The sequence below is a fragment of the Colias eurytheme genome, chromosome 2, assembly GCF_061535395.1.
Source record: "Colias eurytheme isolate Ceu_HAF_F1 chromosome 2, ilColEury1 Martin Lab GWU primary, whole genome shotgun sequence".
In the NCBI taxonomy this organism is placed as follows: domain Eukaryota; kingdom Metazoa; phylum Arthropoda; class Insecta; order Lepidoptera; family Pieridae; genus Colias; species Colias eurytheme.
Genome location: NC_142981.1, coordinates 8473065 through 8493926, shown reverse-complemented (window position 1 = coordinate 8493926; position 20862 = coordinate 8473065). Strand labels below are relative to the sequence as shown.

General features: G+C 42.0%; 1 protein-coding gene across 6 annotated transcripts in view; it reads right to left on the bottom strand.

The window, feature by feature from the left end:
- Window positions 1-6309: 6309 nt before the first annotated feature.
- LOC149910544 (uncharacterized) overlaps window positions 6310-20862 on the bottom strand; it is a 97150-nt gene continuing 82597 nt past the window's right edge. For 2 of the 6 annotated variants that reach the window (XM_090114880.1, XM_090114888.1), the window contains 6 exons: window positions 15391-15558; window positions 14532-14615; window positions 13754-13933; window positions 12318-12407; window positions 12085-12126; window positions 7689-11988 (listed from right to left, as the gene is read on the bottom strand). In XM_090114880.1, coding sequence (XP_089971006.1) covers window positions 11326-11988; window positions 12085-12126; window positions 12318-12407; window positions 13754-13933; window positions 14532-14615; window positions 15391-15558 — 1227 coding nt within the window. In that variant the 3' untranslated portion in view covers window positions 7689-11325. Of the gene's footprint in view, window positions 6449-7247; window positions 7333-7688; window positions 11989-12084; window positions 12127-12317; window positions 12408-13753; window positions 13934-14531; window positions 14616-15390; window positions 15559-20862 lie in introns of those variants that run through there. The other 4 variants (XR_016458016.1, XR_016458020.1, XR_016458018.1 and 1 more) reach the window with 4 other exon arrangements.

The window sequence follows — 20862 nt, the reverse complement described above, 5'->3', positions numbered from 1 at the left end:
CGTCGAGTAGTTAAGACTGTGGCCACCTTCCTGCAAGACAGACGTTTTCAAGTGGCGGTTGAAAATGCTCTGTCCACAGAGCGCCCCATCCGAGCCGGTGTGCCCCAGGGAAGCTGCCTGTCGCCCGTCTGCTATAGCAGATACACGGACGACATCCCAGTCGCTGGCGGAGCCATCCTAGCGTTGTATGCCGACGACGCTGCGTTTATTACCACCTCGCTGAACGCCAAGCATGCATCGGTAAAGATGCAGCGAGCACTGGATGCACTTCCCTCATGGCTGGAGGACTGGAGACTCAAGGTCAACGTGGGGAAAACTCAGGCGATTTCCATCGGACGGGCGCGCCTTCTGCCGCCCCCGGTGTCTCTCATGGGCGAGAACGTCGAATGGTCACCGACGGCCAAGTACCTTGGTGTGACCATTGACAAGACACTCTCGATGCGGCCCCATGTGAAGAACGTGGTTGCCCAGACACGCGCCGTGCGGAACATACTCCGCCCCATGCTGGCGTCTCACCTGCCTCTCCGTACGAAGCTGTGCATTTACAAAGCCTACGTTCGCACGCGACTCACCTATGCGGCCCCTGCGTGGTTCGCGCTGACCAATGAGACGGACCGCAAGTCGCTGCGAGCGCAGCAGTCGCTAGCGCTCCGCACCATCTCCGGAGCACCACGCTTCGTACGGAATCAGGTCATCTCCAGGGACCTGCGCATGGAGAGCCTGGACGACTTCGTTCGTCGCCTGAGTTCCTCTATGTTCGCGCGCGCCGACGGAGCGCGATCCCAGCATTTGCAGGGCATCGCGCCATACCATCGGAGACCGCCGGACATAAGAGGCCTACCACGTGACCTAATCTCCTAGGACACGACCGCTTCCTCGCCGCTGGCTGATGGGCGCCCCCCGGCACCTTGCCGGCGGGCTCGACCTCGCTAAGTGGCGGGTGGCTTCACCCACGGACATTCCTCCCTGCAGCAGCTAGCAGATCGCCCGCGATACCACGCGGGCTCGATCGCACTGCAGCAGGACACCTCCCGGACACGACACCTCGGACCATTAGGTCCCACCCAGTGCCCCGCCTGTAGTTGCAAGCGGCGTTGCCACCACTGAAAGGGGCCGTCGCCCCGAACAGTTACCCCGAGGCCTGTGAAGGCTTGCGTGGAAGACCCCGAGATCGAGTTCCGCATCCTTCGCAAATATACGGTCAGAGCGTTTTTGTGTGTTTTATTTCCGACTCTGGCTAGTGTGTACTACATTGCTGGTGGTACACAAAACAACTTGTAATAAGCGCATTGTATTATAACTATTTTTAACTATTGAAAACGCGTTGCAACTGAAAACGGATTTCAACTGACACATAATTTAATTCAAAAGTGCCGATAAAGTATTTGTTTTTTAAATTATACGTAGGGTACTTACCTGGAACTAGATGGCGCTGTAGCAAGGCATAGCTTGTGCTTAGCATTGTAATATTTGAGTAACATCAATTAGTGAAATACAGTTCAAAATTAATTTAATCCCTAAACTGTCTAGTTTCGATTTTTTTAAGCTGCTAGCTAGTACGTTCTTACGTTTTTAGAGACCTGTACATCGTTTCTTAGATCCAAGACACAGGCAACAGCCTAGTTTGGATCTCTTGTAATACTGTAATGCACTGCTTTTTTGGTAAATAAAGATTTTTATTTATTTTTTATTTTAGTTGTATTATAGTATCATACAAAGAAAAAGGAAGGTAGGTAAAGTAAAGCTATATAAATATGTTCAATTGCGTAGTTAGTAGGCTACCCTAATTTTCAATTGTAGACTATTTTATTAAACAAGCAGGAAGTTTCTAATGACGGACTGCGTAATAGTGAGCACAATACTGAGCAGAGGCGGCTCGCCCTAAGGAGCGCTGGTGCAGTGAACTCCCATAAATAATTATAATAAAATCATACTCCTTAATTTAATTATTAACATTAATTATTACTATTTAAAATCAATCGTAATCTTTAAAACTAATGTTAATACCAATGAATATATCCATCATTCCATCATCACATAAACCTGTATAATACCTACTATATTATGTAACGCGCGAAGCGGTGCGCTCACGATTGCGCTCCAATGAAAAAAGATTTAGTACATTTCCTAATACGAAATCCAATAGGAGTGAAAGAGAGGGTTTTGCCAGGGCGCTGCGCGTGAAACAAAAGATTTTCTATGGAAAAGTAGCAAAATTCGGAGCGCCGCACCCGCAAACGTTGCCGGTTCGTTTTTACCGCCCGGCAGGACAGCGATTGCGCGCGCGGCGCGATGTTGCCAGTTTCCACTTCTATAATATAAACAAACACTCGAGTCAACTTCAATGCACGCGCGCGATTCATGCAATTTTCTAATTAAAATTATAAAATACGTGTTGAAATAGCCTGTAGTTATCAGTATTACTTGTGAGTGTTAAAATGAACAATAATTATAATGTGGCGTTCATTTAAAAAGTGTGATAAAACGTTACAAATTCGGCTTGAATGTAAAGCTAAGGGACCGCCACGGCCTGAACTTGATCTTACGCAAAAATGTACGACAAAAACGAAAACATATACGCGTGTGTTTAAATCTGAACAATACGTGAAAACACCGTGGTTGTGTGGTTGTGATGAAAGCAACAAACTATTTTGTTTTCCGTGTCTTTTATTTAAAGCGGGCGCGGCCGGCGGAGGTGAGAGTGCTTGGACTGAAACGGGCGTTGACGACTTAGCTCATCTTTCAATCAAGATGAAAAAACATTCACAATCTCGGTACCATTTGTTGAATGAACTGCAATTGGCGTCTATCGGACGACAAGACATTCGTAAAGCACTAGATTCCGCGTACCGAAAGTCAATACGCGAGTTCAATGACCGTGTCGATGAAAACAGACATATTTTACGAAGGTTAATAGATTGTGTCGTATTTTGTGGTGCATTTCAAATTGCTTTATGGGGGCATGATGAGTCTTCGGAATCCCTGAATCCCGGAATCTATATATATATATATATTTTTAATTAATTTTACTGATTTACACCATGTATTTTCAGTGTTTTATTTCAAGTGAACACCCATAAAATTTTGTCACGAGCCGCCTCTGATACTGAGTCATGAGTCATTCAGTGAAGGTCGTCTTTCGTACAAGAAATGGGGTCAAGGTTACTTTACTTGTTTCACCAGAAAGGACTTGCTTAGCAAAAAGTGTTGCGTTAACAGTTTTTGGTATGACAAAAATCTTAAGGTTAAAAAGCTGATAACTTTCTAAATTCAAAGTAGGTAGGCAATCAAACATTTCTTTAATTTATTAAAATAAGCAAATTTTTGCACTCATTATAATCAGAAACCTCATTTCAGAAATTGTTTTTAGAGGTTGAGCTTTGGCAACTTTTGGGCTGTTAATCGAATCAAATATAATATATTATAGGTATGATCATCTTTGCGTGTGTTTGTTGCTGAAGTTCCTAAACAGCTAGATCGACTTTAATGATTTTTTTGCCTTTAAATAGACTTAAGAATCGAATTCTCTATTGTATTATGATATTAAAATTTTCCTCATGTGATAAAATCCAGTTAGTACCTTGCTTTAGTCAGATTTTTGTATGCATATTGATAATACGTTACTTTTAAACAAACTTTATACTTTACACACTTACAACATTATGGTACTTTAAATATGTATATAGCAATTTCATTAAAAGCTTGTTAGCTTAACAGTATAAGGTAAGGGGAGGTAAATAAAATGACCAAATCACATATTCAGTTGTTTATTATCTATACTGTACTCAAAATCGATCCGAAGATCACATCACATAGTAATTTCATAAATAATATTACAATGTCATGTACTTTCTGTGATTGCTCATGAATAAAAAAATGTTCACAATATTATATCAATACTTTGTTCACTGGACCGGTTTACTTTTAGTAGACTGTACCTACTACATAATAACATACCATTATTTAGGTATTAAGAACTTACAGTGTACTTTCATGAGAGATATAATAATAATAATAATCAATTATTGTGTTGCAGTTCATTTTTTTGTCAATATATTTACAGTTTTACATTTTTTTTTGTGATTTACAAATAAATTCTTGAATATTTAATTAGGTCTCCATTATTCCATTTGGATTTACAATAACAGTACTTTATAGTTAAAAATATCACAAAAATGAAATATATTATGTGTAAGACACACGCAACATTAAAAATACAACAAAAAGAAAAATATAAAATCCACTAGAAACCTTGGGCCAGAAGAGTCCCTTCTAAACAGGAAGGATACTTTCGATGTTCTATCTTTTATAACGGCAATTTGATACCATTATATTTATTATCACACTAATTAATTATAAAATTAATCGATTGTCTTACAATAAATGCGTCAGATCATAAAATTTTGATTATAAAATTATATGCAACAAATAATCCTTGAAACGATAAATTTCAACAAAAATATAAAATAAAGGATGACAACTTATGTGTTTAAGAGTCACATTGCCGTATTGATAAAAGCGAAACGTCACGCCAGCTCCAGCTCGAAACCGATAATAACAATCAATACAAAACACAAACGACCTCCTAACGAGTTTAACTCCAATTTCGCTATTCACCTTTTATCGATATGGCATTCCACTTACGATATACGACAATAAATATAACGCACTTACACATTAATCACTTCTTTAATTCCGACGCTAGGAATTATTCATTTTATAATATATACCTAAAAATATAATCACGGCACAAGTATCCCTCCGACTAAATTACTAACGTAGTGTCACTTTATCAGGATTTAGAATCAAATATGTATTATGTATCTTAAATATTTCATTATTAATATATCATTATCAAAATATCCACTAAATGGGAGGAATAAATCAAATTATTAATATTTTATTCTAACATTATACGCATGACTGATCAACAAAAGGATATGGACTAGGAATAATAGTAGGCATTGGGCTTCCATGCCTCGGGAAGCTTGCGCCTGCGCGCCGCGACCGGTCGCGTGGCGGTCGCGCGGCGGTCGCACCGCAGTCGCACCGCAGTCGCAGCGCGGTCGCAGCGCAGTCGCGTCGCAACCGCCGCGCGCCCGACCGCGGCGCCAGGCGCGCCCGCCTCTCTCTATCCGCATATCACCTCTACATACATACGAGATTTCGAGTCAAACTTAATACTGCTTGCTGCTTGCGATTCAAACGATACTGGGGAACTATGTCATCACTCTGAACTTCAAGGTTATTCGGACGCGATCGTCGGTCACCATTTGTGCATCCGTAGACGGAAATCGATCGGTTTAAGAATGACTATCTAGCAAAATCTATCTGGAATAAAAGCCGACGTTCTATCCTAGAATGTAGGTAAACAGATCGGAAGAATGCCTTCGTTTTTATGTATTGTCCGACAACGTTCATTGTTCGATTTGAATATTCGTTTGCTATCCACTCTAGGAGTGTTGCGACCTATGCTAAGTGTGTGGGAGGGCGAAGTGAGGCCGCGCTCGACCGAACGTGAATTGTGCTCCGGCGTCAAAAGTTCTCGTGCCGAAGGAGAGAAGCGGCTACGCTATTGGTGTTTCATTATTATCGATTCGCTTAATCTAAACTAGTGTAAAACTTGTCATCTATAAACATAATTTCATAAATTATAACATACGTAAAAAAGTAACATAATTCTCACAAAAATGCTCACAATAGGAGTGGGTCGCAACTTCCGACACCGGCCTCGGCCGAAGCCAGAGAGCTGCGGCGCGCGCCGACGTGCCTATACACAACGATCTCGCACGTCACATCAGGAACTCATATCGTATCTTAAAAAAATAATATATAATAGTAATAAAACATTTGAAACCTCACTAACTACTATTCGACGACGTCGGTACGATCTCGACAGAAATCATTCATACGGCTCCTGCGTTCCGAAAACTATTCATATCACAATCGCACGACCGTGCCCGAGAATCATATCCCGCTACTATGTACACACTCTTTCCCGTAGACTAGCACGTGCCCGGCGGCGGCGCATCGCGGGCGCTGGCTCGCGCTCGGCTCGCGGCTCGCGCTCGGCTCGCGGCTCGCGGCTCGCCACCGCCGCTAAACTAACGCTAACATAACATCACCACCTCCGCTGCGGAGCGACCCGCTTCCCGAGTGTGTCAGAGGCGCGACCGGGGCGGGGGCGGGGCGCGGGCGACTTGCTGGGGGGGGATGGGGCGAGGAAACGAACGAGGGCTCAGAGGGGGCGGGTGGGGTGAGGGTGGCAGGGTGAGGGCGAGAGGGCGAGGGGTGAGGGCGAGGGGCGACGGGGCAGGTTAAGGAGGTCGCAAGGCCGGCGGCAGCTGCACGGGGATGTGGTAGTAGCGGCAGGCCGCGCGCCGGCACGTGCCCGCCGCGGCGTCGCGGCACACTACCACACGACACCCCACCACCTGTAGCCCGCACCCTGGAACGCAGTCATACCGCACTTTATTATACATCACAAAATATAAACAACGACATCCACGGCCCATTTACATCCGGCCCACGGACATTTTTTATAAGACTTTGTTCGTTAAAATTTTCGTTTTAAAATGAGTAAGTAATTAATATAGTTTTCACCATTCGTTAACAAGTTGTCATTAATACAAAGCTACCGATCTCTGGGTCTATTTTAAGTTTACGGTTCACTAGCTAGAATGGACGTGGACAATACTTGTACCTATTTATAATTTTTTTTCATAATTAATGCTAGGGTTAGCATGCGATTAAATAATTTCAACAATACATTCTAGACGACTAAATCCACTAAGCTAAATAGAACATAGTTGTCTACAGTTAATTTAACGACTACTGTTTGTTTCTATATAACTTTTTGTACTACATTTGAAATATTATACGTATACGAGCGATACGGGCTAGGCATTGCAAGTTTCGGCTTATTAAATTGCTACTCAAATTGACTAAGGAAAAATGTAAATTAACATGTTGTTACGAATGAAATGATATAAATTTTTCAAGAAAAGAAAAATGCAACACCTATATTCGCTGCATAATATCATTACGAACTACATACAGAGATTATACAAGAAATAATTACTATAAGCTCAAATACAGACATGAATTTTCTGAAAACACGTAATAAAATATTAAAAGTTAAATCCATGCAAAATACACAAAGAGGGAGGGGGGGATTTCCGGATATTTCCATTGTTAATATTTACAGCAATTTCACACGAATGTAACAAGTAATGATAACTACATACCTTCACGAATATGAACAAATCTGCAGGTAGGTCTGTTGCATCCTTGTCGATTAAAATCTTGGCACACCGGGAGGGTGTCCAGTAACTGTAAATATAATAATATTTCATAAGAATATATTCATTTTTTTATGATAACATTCGGACATTATTTGCCACAATCTTACACTTTTATAGATTTACGCAAGTATTAATAGCGAGGCTCTCTAAATTATTTGGAAGTGGTTATAAAAAATAAGGAACTTCGTTCCAAAAATATAATTTATTATACTTAGTTTCAATTCCTTTAAATCAATGGCATGTAGAGACTTCCATACACTCATAGAGACTTTCATGTAACATAAATAATTATTTTAAACTATTTTATACTTCTGCGTATAAAAACAATCTATATCTGTTTTTTTTTGTTGTGGCAGTCCTGTGCGAATGTTTTCAGAAACTAGAATCTAATTCATAAACAGTCATATCACATATTTTAAGTACATGTAGTATAAGTATTACAAGCAACCCTTTTTTATTTCTAGAAAAATATACTGAAATACAAAATAAAATAATAGAAACGTAGTGTTTTCGATATGACGGTTTGTGAATGGATATGTTAATAGTGTTAATGCTAACTCTATGTATATCATCACTTATTATGGAAATTCATACATCTGACACTGATTTATCTTCATTGCACAGCCGTCTGAAAATAAACGCTCAAATAGTTTTTGTAATATCAAAGAGCATGGGTCACTGGCCTCAGATGTCTCTATACTATAATGTCGTCTAACACAATATCTTTCGATAGATCTTTATTAACTAATGCGTGTGTACTTTCTCATTGGCTACATTTAAATATTTAAACAAGAAAAAGAATATACACGGAAGGCGATTGCTCGAAATTAAATATCATTGCTGCTTTAATATTACAATAACTTTACAAGATTCGATGCACAATATGATTGTACCTTCCAAGCATTCTTTCCTAAGGCGCGCTGACAGTGTGTCACTTTTATATTGTAAAATCTGTCAATAAAAATTTACACAAAACTAAAAAAACACGGATCCCAGGATAAAATCGGTTATTCATGAATGAGTTCCGTAACCGTCAGAGTAGTGTTAAAGTATGCTGCACTATGCACATAGTAGGTATGAATATATAATATCTAAATGGCATGCAGAACGCTTGAAATATAATCATTATTGCGCAGCCAATCTTTTTTTAAGCGTGACTATATTTTACAAAAAAGCTAAAGCATGATGCTAGACAACTTTTACCAGGGCGAGGGCGACTATAGGTTCTGTAGCGTCCAAGTGTACCCATAAAACCAACTGTTGCTAAAGCTAAGAGGCTGTGTGGGGAAGGTTACGACGTGTCTGCGTCGGCTGGTGATTAGATCTTCGGATGTTCGCAGTAGAGGAACTGGGTCATGCGCAACGGTTCGCTCGGTAGGCGTGGTTAAATGTAAATAGACAAATTAAACTTATACCTTTAGCTTACATGACAGTTCTGGACGTGACATGTTAGTGGTAGTACAAACTGCAACATAATGACCATTAGAGTGCGGTTACTGTACGACAAACAAAAGAAAACCAAGTAGATTAATTACGGCTACGTGAGTACTTCGAGTAAGCATCAGAGAGGCTTCAACGAGTCGTAAGCGAGGAACTGAAGCCGCAATGGCGAAGCACTTTAAGCATTATTCAAGAAAATTCGAAGTGGATAATTAGCCGACGTACAAAAGAAAATTCAGTAATGAGATCTTAGCATTTGAAAGTTTAAGAATTTTGGCTGAGTGTAAGATAATTGGATACATCACTTCGATTTTTCTCGTTCCACCACTGTCATTTCAACTACCAACTACGCAAAAATGATCTTATTATAAAAGCATTAGAATTTAAGTATTTAAGTGTCTAAATATATAAAACCCCCTTATAGTGGTTGATAGTTGATACTGGCAATCGGTTGGAATGTTTTCATATTAAAGAGTTGACCACGTTCTTAATTTTCATGAAACTAGTGTTTAAGTTATGAGTAAATAAAATTGATTAACGTTTCAATTTCCAACATAAGTAATTCAATGTTCGAATTTCTAGCATTAGTCAACTCTTTAACAGTATACTTTAAATGGCTTCATTATAGTTTTTCATTAATAAATTCTTTCCTGAAATATCTGTTCAATAAATGTCATTCAAATTTTTCGTGCAAGCTATTATATGATTTTTTTATAGTATATTTGATAAATACAAGATGTTTTCATAATTCACACACTGATATTTCAGAAGAGAACAACAAGAGGATATCACTTATACTGAGGATATTAAAGTAAGCTGATTATATCTTACCGGGTGTAAGCAAGGCAAATACTGTAGAGTGACTTCTTCCACATTTGAAAGCAAAATGTTTCACTATACAAAACTAAAATCATCAACAAATTGTAGCATCAACTGTCCATAACAATGTTTAACACGGTTACAGCACAATGTCTAAAATGGCTGAGGTGATTATGAATTTGATATTTATTACAAATGAATTCGCCTGATAATTAACACAATCTTTTTTTTTTGTTTATACAACAGACTTCAATAGCGAAAGTATTTTGTGAGGTTTCATAGCAATCGAATACGTGAAGGTGAATAAGACTCCATTCCATATTTAATTTTGCATCAGATCTGAGGTTATTGATAAACGATCTCACGAAGGCGGGTAAGCAAATGGACGCAAAGGTGTTCTAGCGTGCATAGGTCTTTAAAAATAAAGGTCAGCGCCACACAAAAACATGTCGCACACACTCACAACTCATCCCTAGCTCGCTCGCCTCCATGAGAATGAAATACTATAATTAATCCTCACCAAGTCATTCCACATTTGTATGCATTGTAAATTCGGCACTGCGTTCGGCACAAACGCTCCAAGCGCACCTCGGCCCGGTTAGGCAATCAAGTCAGGTAAAGAGTGATCGCGCGAATCGCTTATAGGCACTTATTCTACTCGAGTCGTCGAAAGCGCAACTAAAATGTTCTACGGAAGCGTGTGAAAAGCTTTCTTTTGAAACGATCATAGCGAAGAAATATTATATGCATTTTGTTATCGCTTCCCGCGTTTGCAAAGAAATCGATTTACTGATGGAAGGTATTAATAAGCGTTTTAAGGTGTAAAGTAGAGGTGATATGTTTAGTTAAGGACAATAGCGCGGTTAGAGCACACACGGGTGGCGGCTGCAAGCGTGCGTGGACCAGGCGTCACGCAGCACTCGTTACCTGTCCGCGCTCGTCGGTGTACTCCACGTAAGGGGCATTCGGCGGCGCACAGCCTGTCCGTATCCGACACAATTAAGCGACAAAACATTTGTAATGCGGACGACAGCCGAAGCGGTCATTCGGAAGGCATGTAACAGAAAGCGTTAAAATAAATCGAAAGAAAGTGCGACTCAAAGATAAAAAGCCGAGTGACGCGCGTCTAATCGCGACACTACATGATGACGCGCCGGCACACTGAGCACACACGAGGAGCACTAAAATAATGAGGAAAAATACCTGATGAGCCAAACGTACAAGGGTGGTGGGTTCTATCCATGCGAAAATTAGAAGGCAGCTGTGTTAGGTGCGGGCCTGCTGCTGCAAGCCGGTAACCACTAGGTACTGGCTCGACATAATGACCAAAGCGCACCCGTGCGGAACTTCTCCGAGATAAAGCGTGTACGTAGCGGGATACGGGATCGACGGACCAAGCGCTCAACTCTGAGTACGACGATACTCACGATAAACGACGATCGACAAAAGGTAATAAAAAACGTACAGTCATGCATTTCAAGCGTTATTATTACCGGGATCGTAGATACGAGAAATATACACGCATAAGATAATAACGGTAAGTGAGTAGATACACAATAGAATATAGATATAGCGTAAAACTACGTAGACATCCGCGAAACGGGAATCGTTCGCTTCGTCCTTACAATTATACAATACAAATGTGACAACACGCCTAGCGCTAAATGCCCCGACAGGCCGGGGCCACTCGGCCGCACACGTATGAGTCTCTAAGCGGAGACCCCGCGCTCCGCGCCCCGCCGGCCGCGGGCCGCCGCGCCGCTTATGTCGTCTTCATCTTTTTGTACGGGTTCACCGCCGCCGCGGCCGCCGCTGCCGCCGCTGCCGCCGCGGGCGGCGTGGGCGGCGGCATCGCGTACATGTACGGCTGCTGGTAGAACGCCGGCATCGGCATCGCCGGCGCCGGCCAGCCCGGCCGCATCATCAGCGGCGCGCGCATCAGGCCGGGCATGGCCGCGTGGCGCGCCTTGAACGCTTGCTGCGTGTACGCCGCGGCCGCGTGCGCCATGGCCGATTGTTGCGCCGCGAGGGCCAGCGCGGCGGCGTAGTTCTTCTGGGCGACTTCTTTGGCGACCGCAGCCGGGTCCGGGGTCGGCGTCTCGGACAGAGATCCCGGCGGGGAGGGCGCGGCGGAGGGCTGGTGCGGGTGCGGCGGCTGCGGCATTGCGGGTTGCGGCGCGGGTGGGGGAGCGGGCTGCGGGGGCGGTTGCGGGGCGGCCTGCGGCTGCGGCGCGGGCGGCGGCGCGGCCGACACCGTCACCGCGGCCGGCGGGGCGGACGACGCGGGCGCGGGGTACTCACATGACACGGGCACGAACGGCTGTTGCAGCTGCATCAGTTGCTGATAAGTTGTCGCGGGCTGGTACACCGGCATGCCGGCTTTGTCGGCGGCGGGCCGCTTGTAGGGCATCACGCCGGGGAACGCCTGAAAGAAAGACGGTGACGGATTAGAGTGGGTTCGTTTGTTTTTAGGGGCCTGTGGCCCCCGGGTTAAGTTATTCGTGAGGTCGACGATACTTACGAAGTTATCGTAATAGAAGGATCCGACGCTTTTCATGTCCATCTGAAACGAGAAACAAACGGTTGAGCGGAGGTTCACGGGCTAGAGGGCGGAGGGCGGCAGGGCGCGCGCGGCGCGGGGCGGGCGGGGGCGGCCGGCCCGCGTCGCGAGCGCCGAGCGACTGGAGGGACGCGGGAGGGAGCGTGCGGGAGCGGGGAGAGGGCGGGGAGTAAAGCGTGCAAAGCTGGCTGTACCGGTGGCGGCTCGAGCTCGGCGGGGGCCGGGCGTTTCTTTCCTTGCTCCGAAGTCGCGCTCGCTGCCGGCTGCTGCGCTGCGGCGGCCGTCTACGTGAAGCGAAGCGTCGCAGGACGGGACAGAAACAATAACGATGTAATAGATGCACAGAATACACCTAAAGCTCGGCGTAAGGTGATATTATGCGATAGATAAAAAAAATTAAAAAGTGAAGCGTGAGTGCGACGGAAGCGTGGGGCGGATCGTTACCGCGGCGAACTGAATAGAATAAGCTCTGCGAACAAAAGCGGCGTCGCGGCGAGCTAGACCAAGCGGAAGAAGTCAAGCGAGCGCGATCGAGGCGAGAGCGTGCAGCCTGGTGGCGTACCGCGCCGCGCGCCTGCGCCTTAAGGTGCGCCTGCAGGTGCAGGGGAGGGTGGAAATAGCGGCAGGGGTCGCGGACGCAGCGGCCCTTGACGGCGTCCATGCACACCGTGACACAGCCGTCGTCGTGCGCTACGACAGGCGGCGGCGGGTGCGCGAAGCGACACTCGGACTCGGCGCGCTTGCACGCGCCGCGCTGGAACTCCCGGCACACCTGCACCAGCACACACCACCATGTCGCCGCTCGCGCCCCACGCTCACAGAGCGCCCGCCATATTTCCCTCTACCTACTAGTCCGCCAGACCCATGTCTGAGGTGCTCTACTAGCTTATCGCGATTGTTTCGAGAACATAAACTACTTCTAACCTGATACTGGTATGACTTTACTTTCATATCCAAAACCAGATAGATCTAAGAGATGAAATCTAAAACGACGACCTAACACTGAGCATTTGACCATAAAGTACACAAGAAAATAGAAACATCAAAACCAATTTTTTTTTCTCGACCGGACGCCGCTTTTAATTTCGAACCGGTATAAAATTTTTAGAATTTGATCAACGCATCCGTCGCATTAATTCGATTGATTAAATATATCGTGAACCAAATTAGAGCTTTTCTATATGTAATATTAACGTTACATCACATTCGAGTCGATACGGGAATTACAGGGGACGCATATAAATATTTCTTATATTTTAAAATTTTCTACTTAATACATTAATAACTCAACTTGTTATTAATTTTGTATAATAGATACTAGAGAAAAGATTACCACCAGTGTAGGGCCTTTCACCGAGGGAATTAAGCGAGTGAGGCTCGCGAAGCTTTTGGCCATTGCGGCCACGCGCCACAGACAAACCAGGATAGTTAATGGCTCAATAGCCTTGATTAATGCGCAAGAGACCGACACATCGAGTTTGAATAAAATTTAAATAACTTAGGTTTGGTTCCATAATTACAATATTTCATAATCTATTCAATGCTTGTCGGTCTCTAGAAAGTGGCAACACCAGGAAGCGCTACTGGGGAAAGGTTGTGTCGATGTGGGAAAATAAAGTGTTATCCTTACCTCTAGACGGTCAGTGCGTGGCAACTTTTGTTGCAGCACAGGTTGTTGCATGACACCCAGAGGCGATGCAGCAGCGGCGGCTGGGTCGTGGCCCAACATGGCCGGCACCAGCTGCGGCGTGTAGTACTGCGCATACGTCGAGCCCACGCCGGGGACGCCGGATAAGTACGGAGACGTAGCCTGTGATGCGACCAGAATATTATATTAGCTTAACTAACTTTGAAAATAAATCACTTACGAAAATTATTCAGTCACTTTATATATTTGAATTCGGTTAAATAAGCATCATATATTTAATATTTACCAAAATATTATGCACCGCTAAACTTGTTATTTCATTAGTTTTCCAGGAAAATTTGGCAGTATAAAGCATTGCATGCAAGAGACAAATGAAGATTAAAAAAACATTAAATAAAGCGTACAATTTTTGTTATACTACCCACCGGCCACCGATAGACTAGAAATATGGTGGTTTAAATAAATAGGATAAGGTTTTATTTAAGTAAATATTTGAGGAAAAGGATGCCCGTTCAGCAGAGTTGTGCGAGAAAGCAGGAAGATCGCTAAGAAGCTTCTGATATTAAAGCTTTTTCTATATATAGCTTTTTATATATACGGTATTTTAATATTTGCGTAAAAATAGACTATTTCTGCGAATTTCTGATGAAGTGGCATATACGGAGGCCACGATTCCGAGCAGGAAAGGAAAGAAACAGGAAGAGTAGGGAGCGGATCTGTTATTGGTTGCTAATTGTGGTGTGCCGATGGTGGCCATTACCTGCGGTGCGAGCAAGGCGAGACTGATCGGGTCCAGGGCAGCGAGATGACTCGCGGCCGCACCTGCTCCGCTCACGCCACCCACCTCGACACAAAACCACACAAACACGCTACTTATCGTGCGAGGACAGCCTGTGCCCGCATTTCGCTTCTCGATATCGCTCCGCGCACTACTACAAATCATTCTACAGATTGCTTAGCTCATTGTTATAGAGTCAAAGAAGCTCCTTACGGAGAGAACAGCGGTGCGAGGAGAGACCCCGAGGAAAACGGGCAACATAGTTAGCGAGTGAGAAGTGAGGGAATGTTTTGGTGATTAAATCAGCATTACCGCTTAGACCCAATTCTTAACAAGTGATTACGTTTCAAAAGTAGTCATGCCACTTAAGATAAATTATACAAACATGCTCAAGCGGTGTGGAGCGATCGGCCATCAGCGACGTGGTTAATTTGCGCCCGATATGATCTAATTCTATGAATTTTATATTTGCTCATTATCAATTAAATACATGAAATTTAAAAGTTAAATATAAACTTATATACTTAATAACTATTGAACTATCTATCCAAACTGGGCTATCGTAAAAATACAAGTTAATAATTCCCTAAAATAATGCTAGTCGAAATAAATCCAACGATATTAATGTACTTAAACTAAGCTATATGGATAGCACGGGACACAAGTTAAACACGATGCTAGTCTACGTGGTTTAACAATTAGTAAGAAGAAATGCCTTTAAAAGTATAAAGTAGCGAGTTACATCGAAAGCTGCGTATTGCGTGCACTCCCTATCTACAAGTTGAGGGCCGATCGCTCAAGCGTTAATTTCGTGAGGATATCAACTTGACGATTGACTTACCACGGTGGGGACCTGGCCAGGGAGGACCTGGCCAGGCGTCAGACCCATCTGTTGCATTAAGGCGTTTTTGAGAGCTAAGTGATTCCGCCCGTTGATAAGTAGCTGGTCCTTGAGGTGCTGCGGTGGATGGAAGTACTTGCAAGGAGGCTTCTCGCGGTTACATCGACCCTGAAATATTATATTTATTCATTATTCATTATTCTAATATCATGTATGTGTATTGCACAATTTATTTATTTAAGATAATTTCTTTAATTGAAAGTATAATTATTATGTCCAGAACTATTATAAAATGATGTAAGTAATCTTTATTGTCACCAATGTGTAAAGTAGGTACTTCAGAATTTAAAAATAAAAGTATAATAGATTTCATTCTTCTTAATTTCAGCGTCAATGAGGCTTGAGATAATTGCCTTTCAGAAGCAAAAACCCCCGGCAAAAGCCGGCTATGATGATTTATTTACATTCGCGTAATTAAGTGTCGCACTACGTGACAAGAAGCTCGTTTTATCGCAAAATATCGAGCTTCATCTCCATATTTTATTCAGATAAAAAGACGACGCGTTTATCGAAGTTTTAATAAACGTTAAAATAAACAATTTCTTCCCTTTTAGAGAAAAAGGAATGTCTGTTCAAGTTTTATTAATATTCGTAACGGAAAACAGATAAAAAGCTTTGTTATAATAATTTGTCCGTTGGATCAAACGCAGTTCTAAATTTTCTGTTATCAAAGTTTGAGGATGCGTAATCCAACAAGCTGGTAGAAGCAGGCGGCTGCATTTAGATTAACTTGTTACTGGCAGGCATAATGTTAGTTGGTCGCTCCTCTCGGTGTTAAGCACTGGATAAAGTTATTATTTCCTGTTACTGTGCAACGTTCGCTTTAACCGAGTTTTGATTTCTCGCAATCCGTTTATTAAACTTGATTCGGTGATCACGTCCGTGTCATAACTACGATTGGCGGGCTGACTCTATCAAATTAATATTTATTAGGATAGACAGATTTCATAATTAGAAACTTAGAAATTACAAAGTTTACGCAGTGTAACTCCAAGTTAAATGTGAATTGTTTCGAATATCATCGTCCCCTTCTTAGGGTCATTCGATTTATTGCCCGGCCTTTGATACCAGAGAAATGTAAAACTAAGTCGAATGGAACTTCTTGTAGGCTACGCTTATTTATCAACAGCATACTTCAGCATAGAGTTTAACAACATAATGGTCGTTCGAAAAATGTATAAAGCATTTAGTGTATAGACTATAGTGGCATGCATAGTTTGTTTTTAGTGAAGCGCTACAGCGCGTGAATGCAGGTATAGCGACCGATTAGCGAGACAGATAACCCCGCCGTAACAAATGGCCGCGTCGCCTCAGACGGATGGCCCCGTCGATTCTCGCCCTATTGCACATATTACAATGCATTAATTGCTGCTCTATTGACGTGCAATCGGAATACGTGTCCATACATTTTGATTAACGACGCTTACGAGCCCAAAAAAAGAGCCGACGTTTGAGCTATTTAACATTCCCGATCAGTAATTGCAGTGCAATGAGTGTAAAACATGTTGTTCCTATTTGCTGTACTTATACAGTGAATTAATTGCACTCATTTACACGATGAACTAATGAATAAATTACGAGCGTTTATGAAGAATTGTCTATATTTGGATTTTGAATTAATGAGCTGTCGATAAGTAATAACAGTATACTTAGCAACGAATAAAAAAAACAATGCGACCAAAGCGCGAATGTGTCACGTACGTATACACATTGCACATGGAAGATAGTCTTTCTTTATTTCATTAGAATTCTGTGATTGTATTATCAAATTAAATCCCACTCTATAAATTAATCCCTCCATAATAATGTTACTAAAGCATACAAATTCATTTATAAACAGTGTCTCAATATAATCAAAATAACTGGCAAATTTACTTTTAGGATTAAATTGGATACAAGGGGTAACCTTTTGAATGTTAGGAAGGTAGTTGTTGGGAGAGGGTTGAGCGACCGCAGGGTGGGCAATAACCACCCAAAACTAATAACATTTTTGTGATAGTGGAGCAAACGGAGCGCTTCCCTTGCACTGTCCGTTATGACACAACAATGAGCACTTGCAATATACTGCTGTATAAGTGTTGCCATTTCACTTATTATATTTATACACAATGATAATTACTCATGAGGCTTTGACACTACTATATAGTCTATAATACACAATACGGCTTCAAGGGTTTCAAGTGGACGAAATGTATATACAAATTTAAGTTTGGCTTCAGTACAAATCTGTCGAATAAGATAACAACACAAATATAAATTTACTTTCAAATCCAACTGCCAACTGCAACAATGCAGTAACGAGCAAGGAAAATGTTTACAAAATCTGTTAGTCATCGCTCACAAATGAAAAATGGAGTGCCGTGTTCTTATCTTGGCGAAGCAAGCAAGGCGACCGAGGGCTCTTTGAATCTGTAACGCGTATAACGAACGGCCCTCGAGTGCACTGAAGTAGTTACTGTACACCGAACAGTACAGTTCACTGACAGTCGCGTGCTGCCATCTTCTGCATACTGCTTTTGTTTATGGCTTTTCCACTCGACCGTTTACATCTAAGTGACAAGGAGATGACAGAACATAGAACAAAGAACTAGCTATTTCATAATATAAAAATTAATGATGCAAAATATAAAACATCGATACAGAAGAATTAAAAAAATTGCTACGTCTTTAAATATATCTCTAGTAATTAATTATAGACTGATAACAAGATAAAACTTAATCATCGCATTTATAATTGGGGATTAGGCATTGTTTCTGAAAGACAATGCGTTCGCAATACAATTAAAGCGAGCCCATTCATTAGTTCTGTACACGTGATAGTGTGCGTATCGTATACAAATACGTACTATAGGAGTGCCAAACAGGAGACCCAGAATGCTTCTCCAACGACGTGTGCTAATCGATTGATCGATCACAATTGACAAGTCGGCGGCATGCTGTCGGCGACTACATACGTACGCGCATCGTCCTACTCACTACTGCTATTGGTCGAACTGACACGCGCCGCTGCAAATCGATGCACGAGGAAAACAATAACCTTACGATCACATGAATGACACGATATATCCTAAGCCCACTTATACACAAGAAAGTGGGTGCCAAAAATGCTTATGATGTCAAACGGGGACGCAAATAGAAACCGCCGGTGAGACGTGCCAACTCATAAACCTGTGTAGAGGTGTCCTGTATTTCTAACGTTAGTGTGCGTAGGCATTCGTGGAACGTGGCCACATTTTATTTATGCATTTAGTGAATGTGGAATATTTATTGATGTGTGGGAATAAAAATACAATTATGCAAATCGAGAACATTACACGTCATAAAATATAGAAGAAGAGACGAGTCTATAATATGATTCGGGTCGAGATTATAACCGAGATGCCACAAATAATTTTTTGACAACCCAAATAGGGGAAAGGTAAAATCTAATTTGCAAAATTTTGCGGCTGAGAAAGGAATTGGGTAAGCAAAGTTAATTCTGAAAGTAAGTAGAATTTGAATTTAAAATGATTTATAGAGGCGCAGGGAGTGGCTAATGAGCCGTCACGCGAGAGGGGCGCGTGTTTACGCCTCGCGCTCGCGCCACTTTTTATTTCAAGCTCTGGGCGGCGCCACGCTGCTCACAAGCTTGCGATACCATCACGTAATATCGAACACGCCTCCGTCTTGCCATCTACCATCACTCAAAAACATATTGTGTTACATTTTTAGAAAGTAAGCGCAAAGAGTTTAAAATTAAGAATTATGCACTCTGTAAAAGTTTCCAACAAGTTTGCATCGTGGCGTCGTAGTTTAACGTTAAAATATGCATTCGCGCGCGGAGTTATCTCGGCCACTTTTGCCATTGCCGCCGGCGAGCGGTCAGGCGTTGTTTATGCCGGTTTTAATATTAGTTGCCCATTTTTATACGCTAATGTCGAGGTGAAGCAATTTGCTAGCTAGAAGAGAAGTTCCATCGCACAAGATACAATTACTTAATAAGACCGGAGATTTCACCTGAACTTTGAGCAGAGTTTTCCTATTAAGTTGGTTTAGTGGAGGATACAAGCCAAGTTCATATCGCTGAGCGTACAACGTGCACGATTCCAGAGGCCTAACGTTATACTTATGACGGCGATATCCCGCGCTGCCAGAGTTATTCATGACAATGTTGTAACATTTGACTTAATGTAAGTAATCAGTACAAATTCGAATATGAGGCTATTGTAGATGGTAATAAAGCGTTGCGGAGAGCCGCGGGGTGCGAGATTAATGCAACGGAAGCAGGCACAACCTCCTCCAGGTGTTTCATTAAATTGCGCGCGGCGCCTCGGCCGGCTCGTACGGCCATTATGAACGCTGTAAGCTCGAGGGCCATTCGCTTTAAGAACGCCCGCGCCACTTTGTAACAGCCTTAATGAATCTTGTTACTTATAGGCTCGCGTAAATTGCCTGTTTTACTAACGTGCCGAGGCGCAAGAAAAAACATTGGGTCAGTGAACGCTAATAAACGGAATAGCTTTACATTTAACAAAGGGAAGAAAAATTTTGAAGTTAATGTTGGGTTTTAGTTACGCGCATTTGATTTGCAAATGAGAACAAAATACAAAGCTGCGTAAAATTAATAAACAAGTCTTTTAGCGTTGTCAAAGATAAGTTTAATTCAGCTCAAATTACTTAAGAATTAACAAGACCATGATTTAATTCATGAAAAAATACTTATCCCATTTTATAATTCGAAAATAAAAAATACGTGATCGGATATTTTCTTAGAATATTGCACAAAAATGGTAAAATAAACATGTTTAAGTCATATATTAGAGCAGGCTCCAAGGAGATGTTCGTTTGCAAAAATCGCGGACCTAAATCTGACTTCTGATATATATTGTATAGATCCCAGACATCCTATAGACAGATGTTGCCAACCAGTTTTGTGGTCCCCCTGCCCGCACCCCGGTAATTAAATATGGCATACAAAGAAAAAAATAAAAATTTCCAAAACATGCCGTGTGGGGTATTAAATGAAAGAGCTTATTGAGTAGATCACGAATATATAGTATACTATATACATTTCTTACACTTTCTCTAAGATTTTTTAGAAAATTTACGAAAATGGTCCATTTTTGAGTTAACTTTAAACCACTATAGATTGAAAACTTATGAATATATTTTTTAAATTATTATTTTAAATAATTAACAATAGTCCATTGTTTATGATTCAATAGTTCGTAATATAATATAAGTGAGCTATGTGGTGGATTTGATGAAAATAACTATATACTATATGAACTTGAAAATATACTCGCCATCTTTGAATGCTCCCCCCACTCCCCCATGCAACTATTTCACTGTACGAAATATTGAAACGTAAACAATGGACTATTGTTAATTATTTAAAATAATAATTTAAAAAATATATTCATGAGTTTTCAA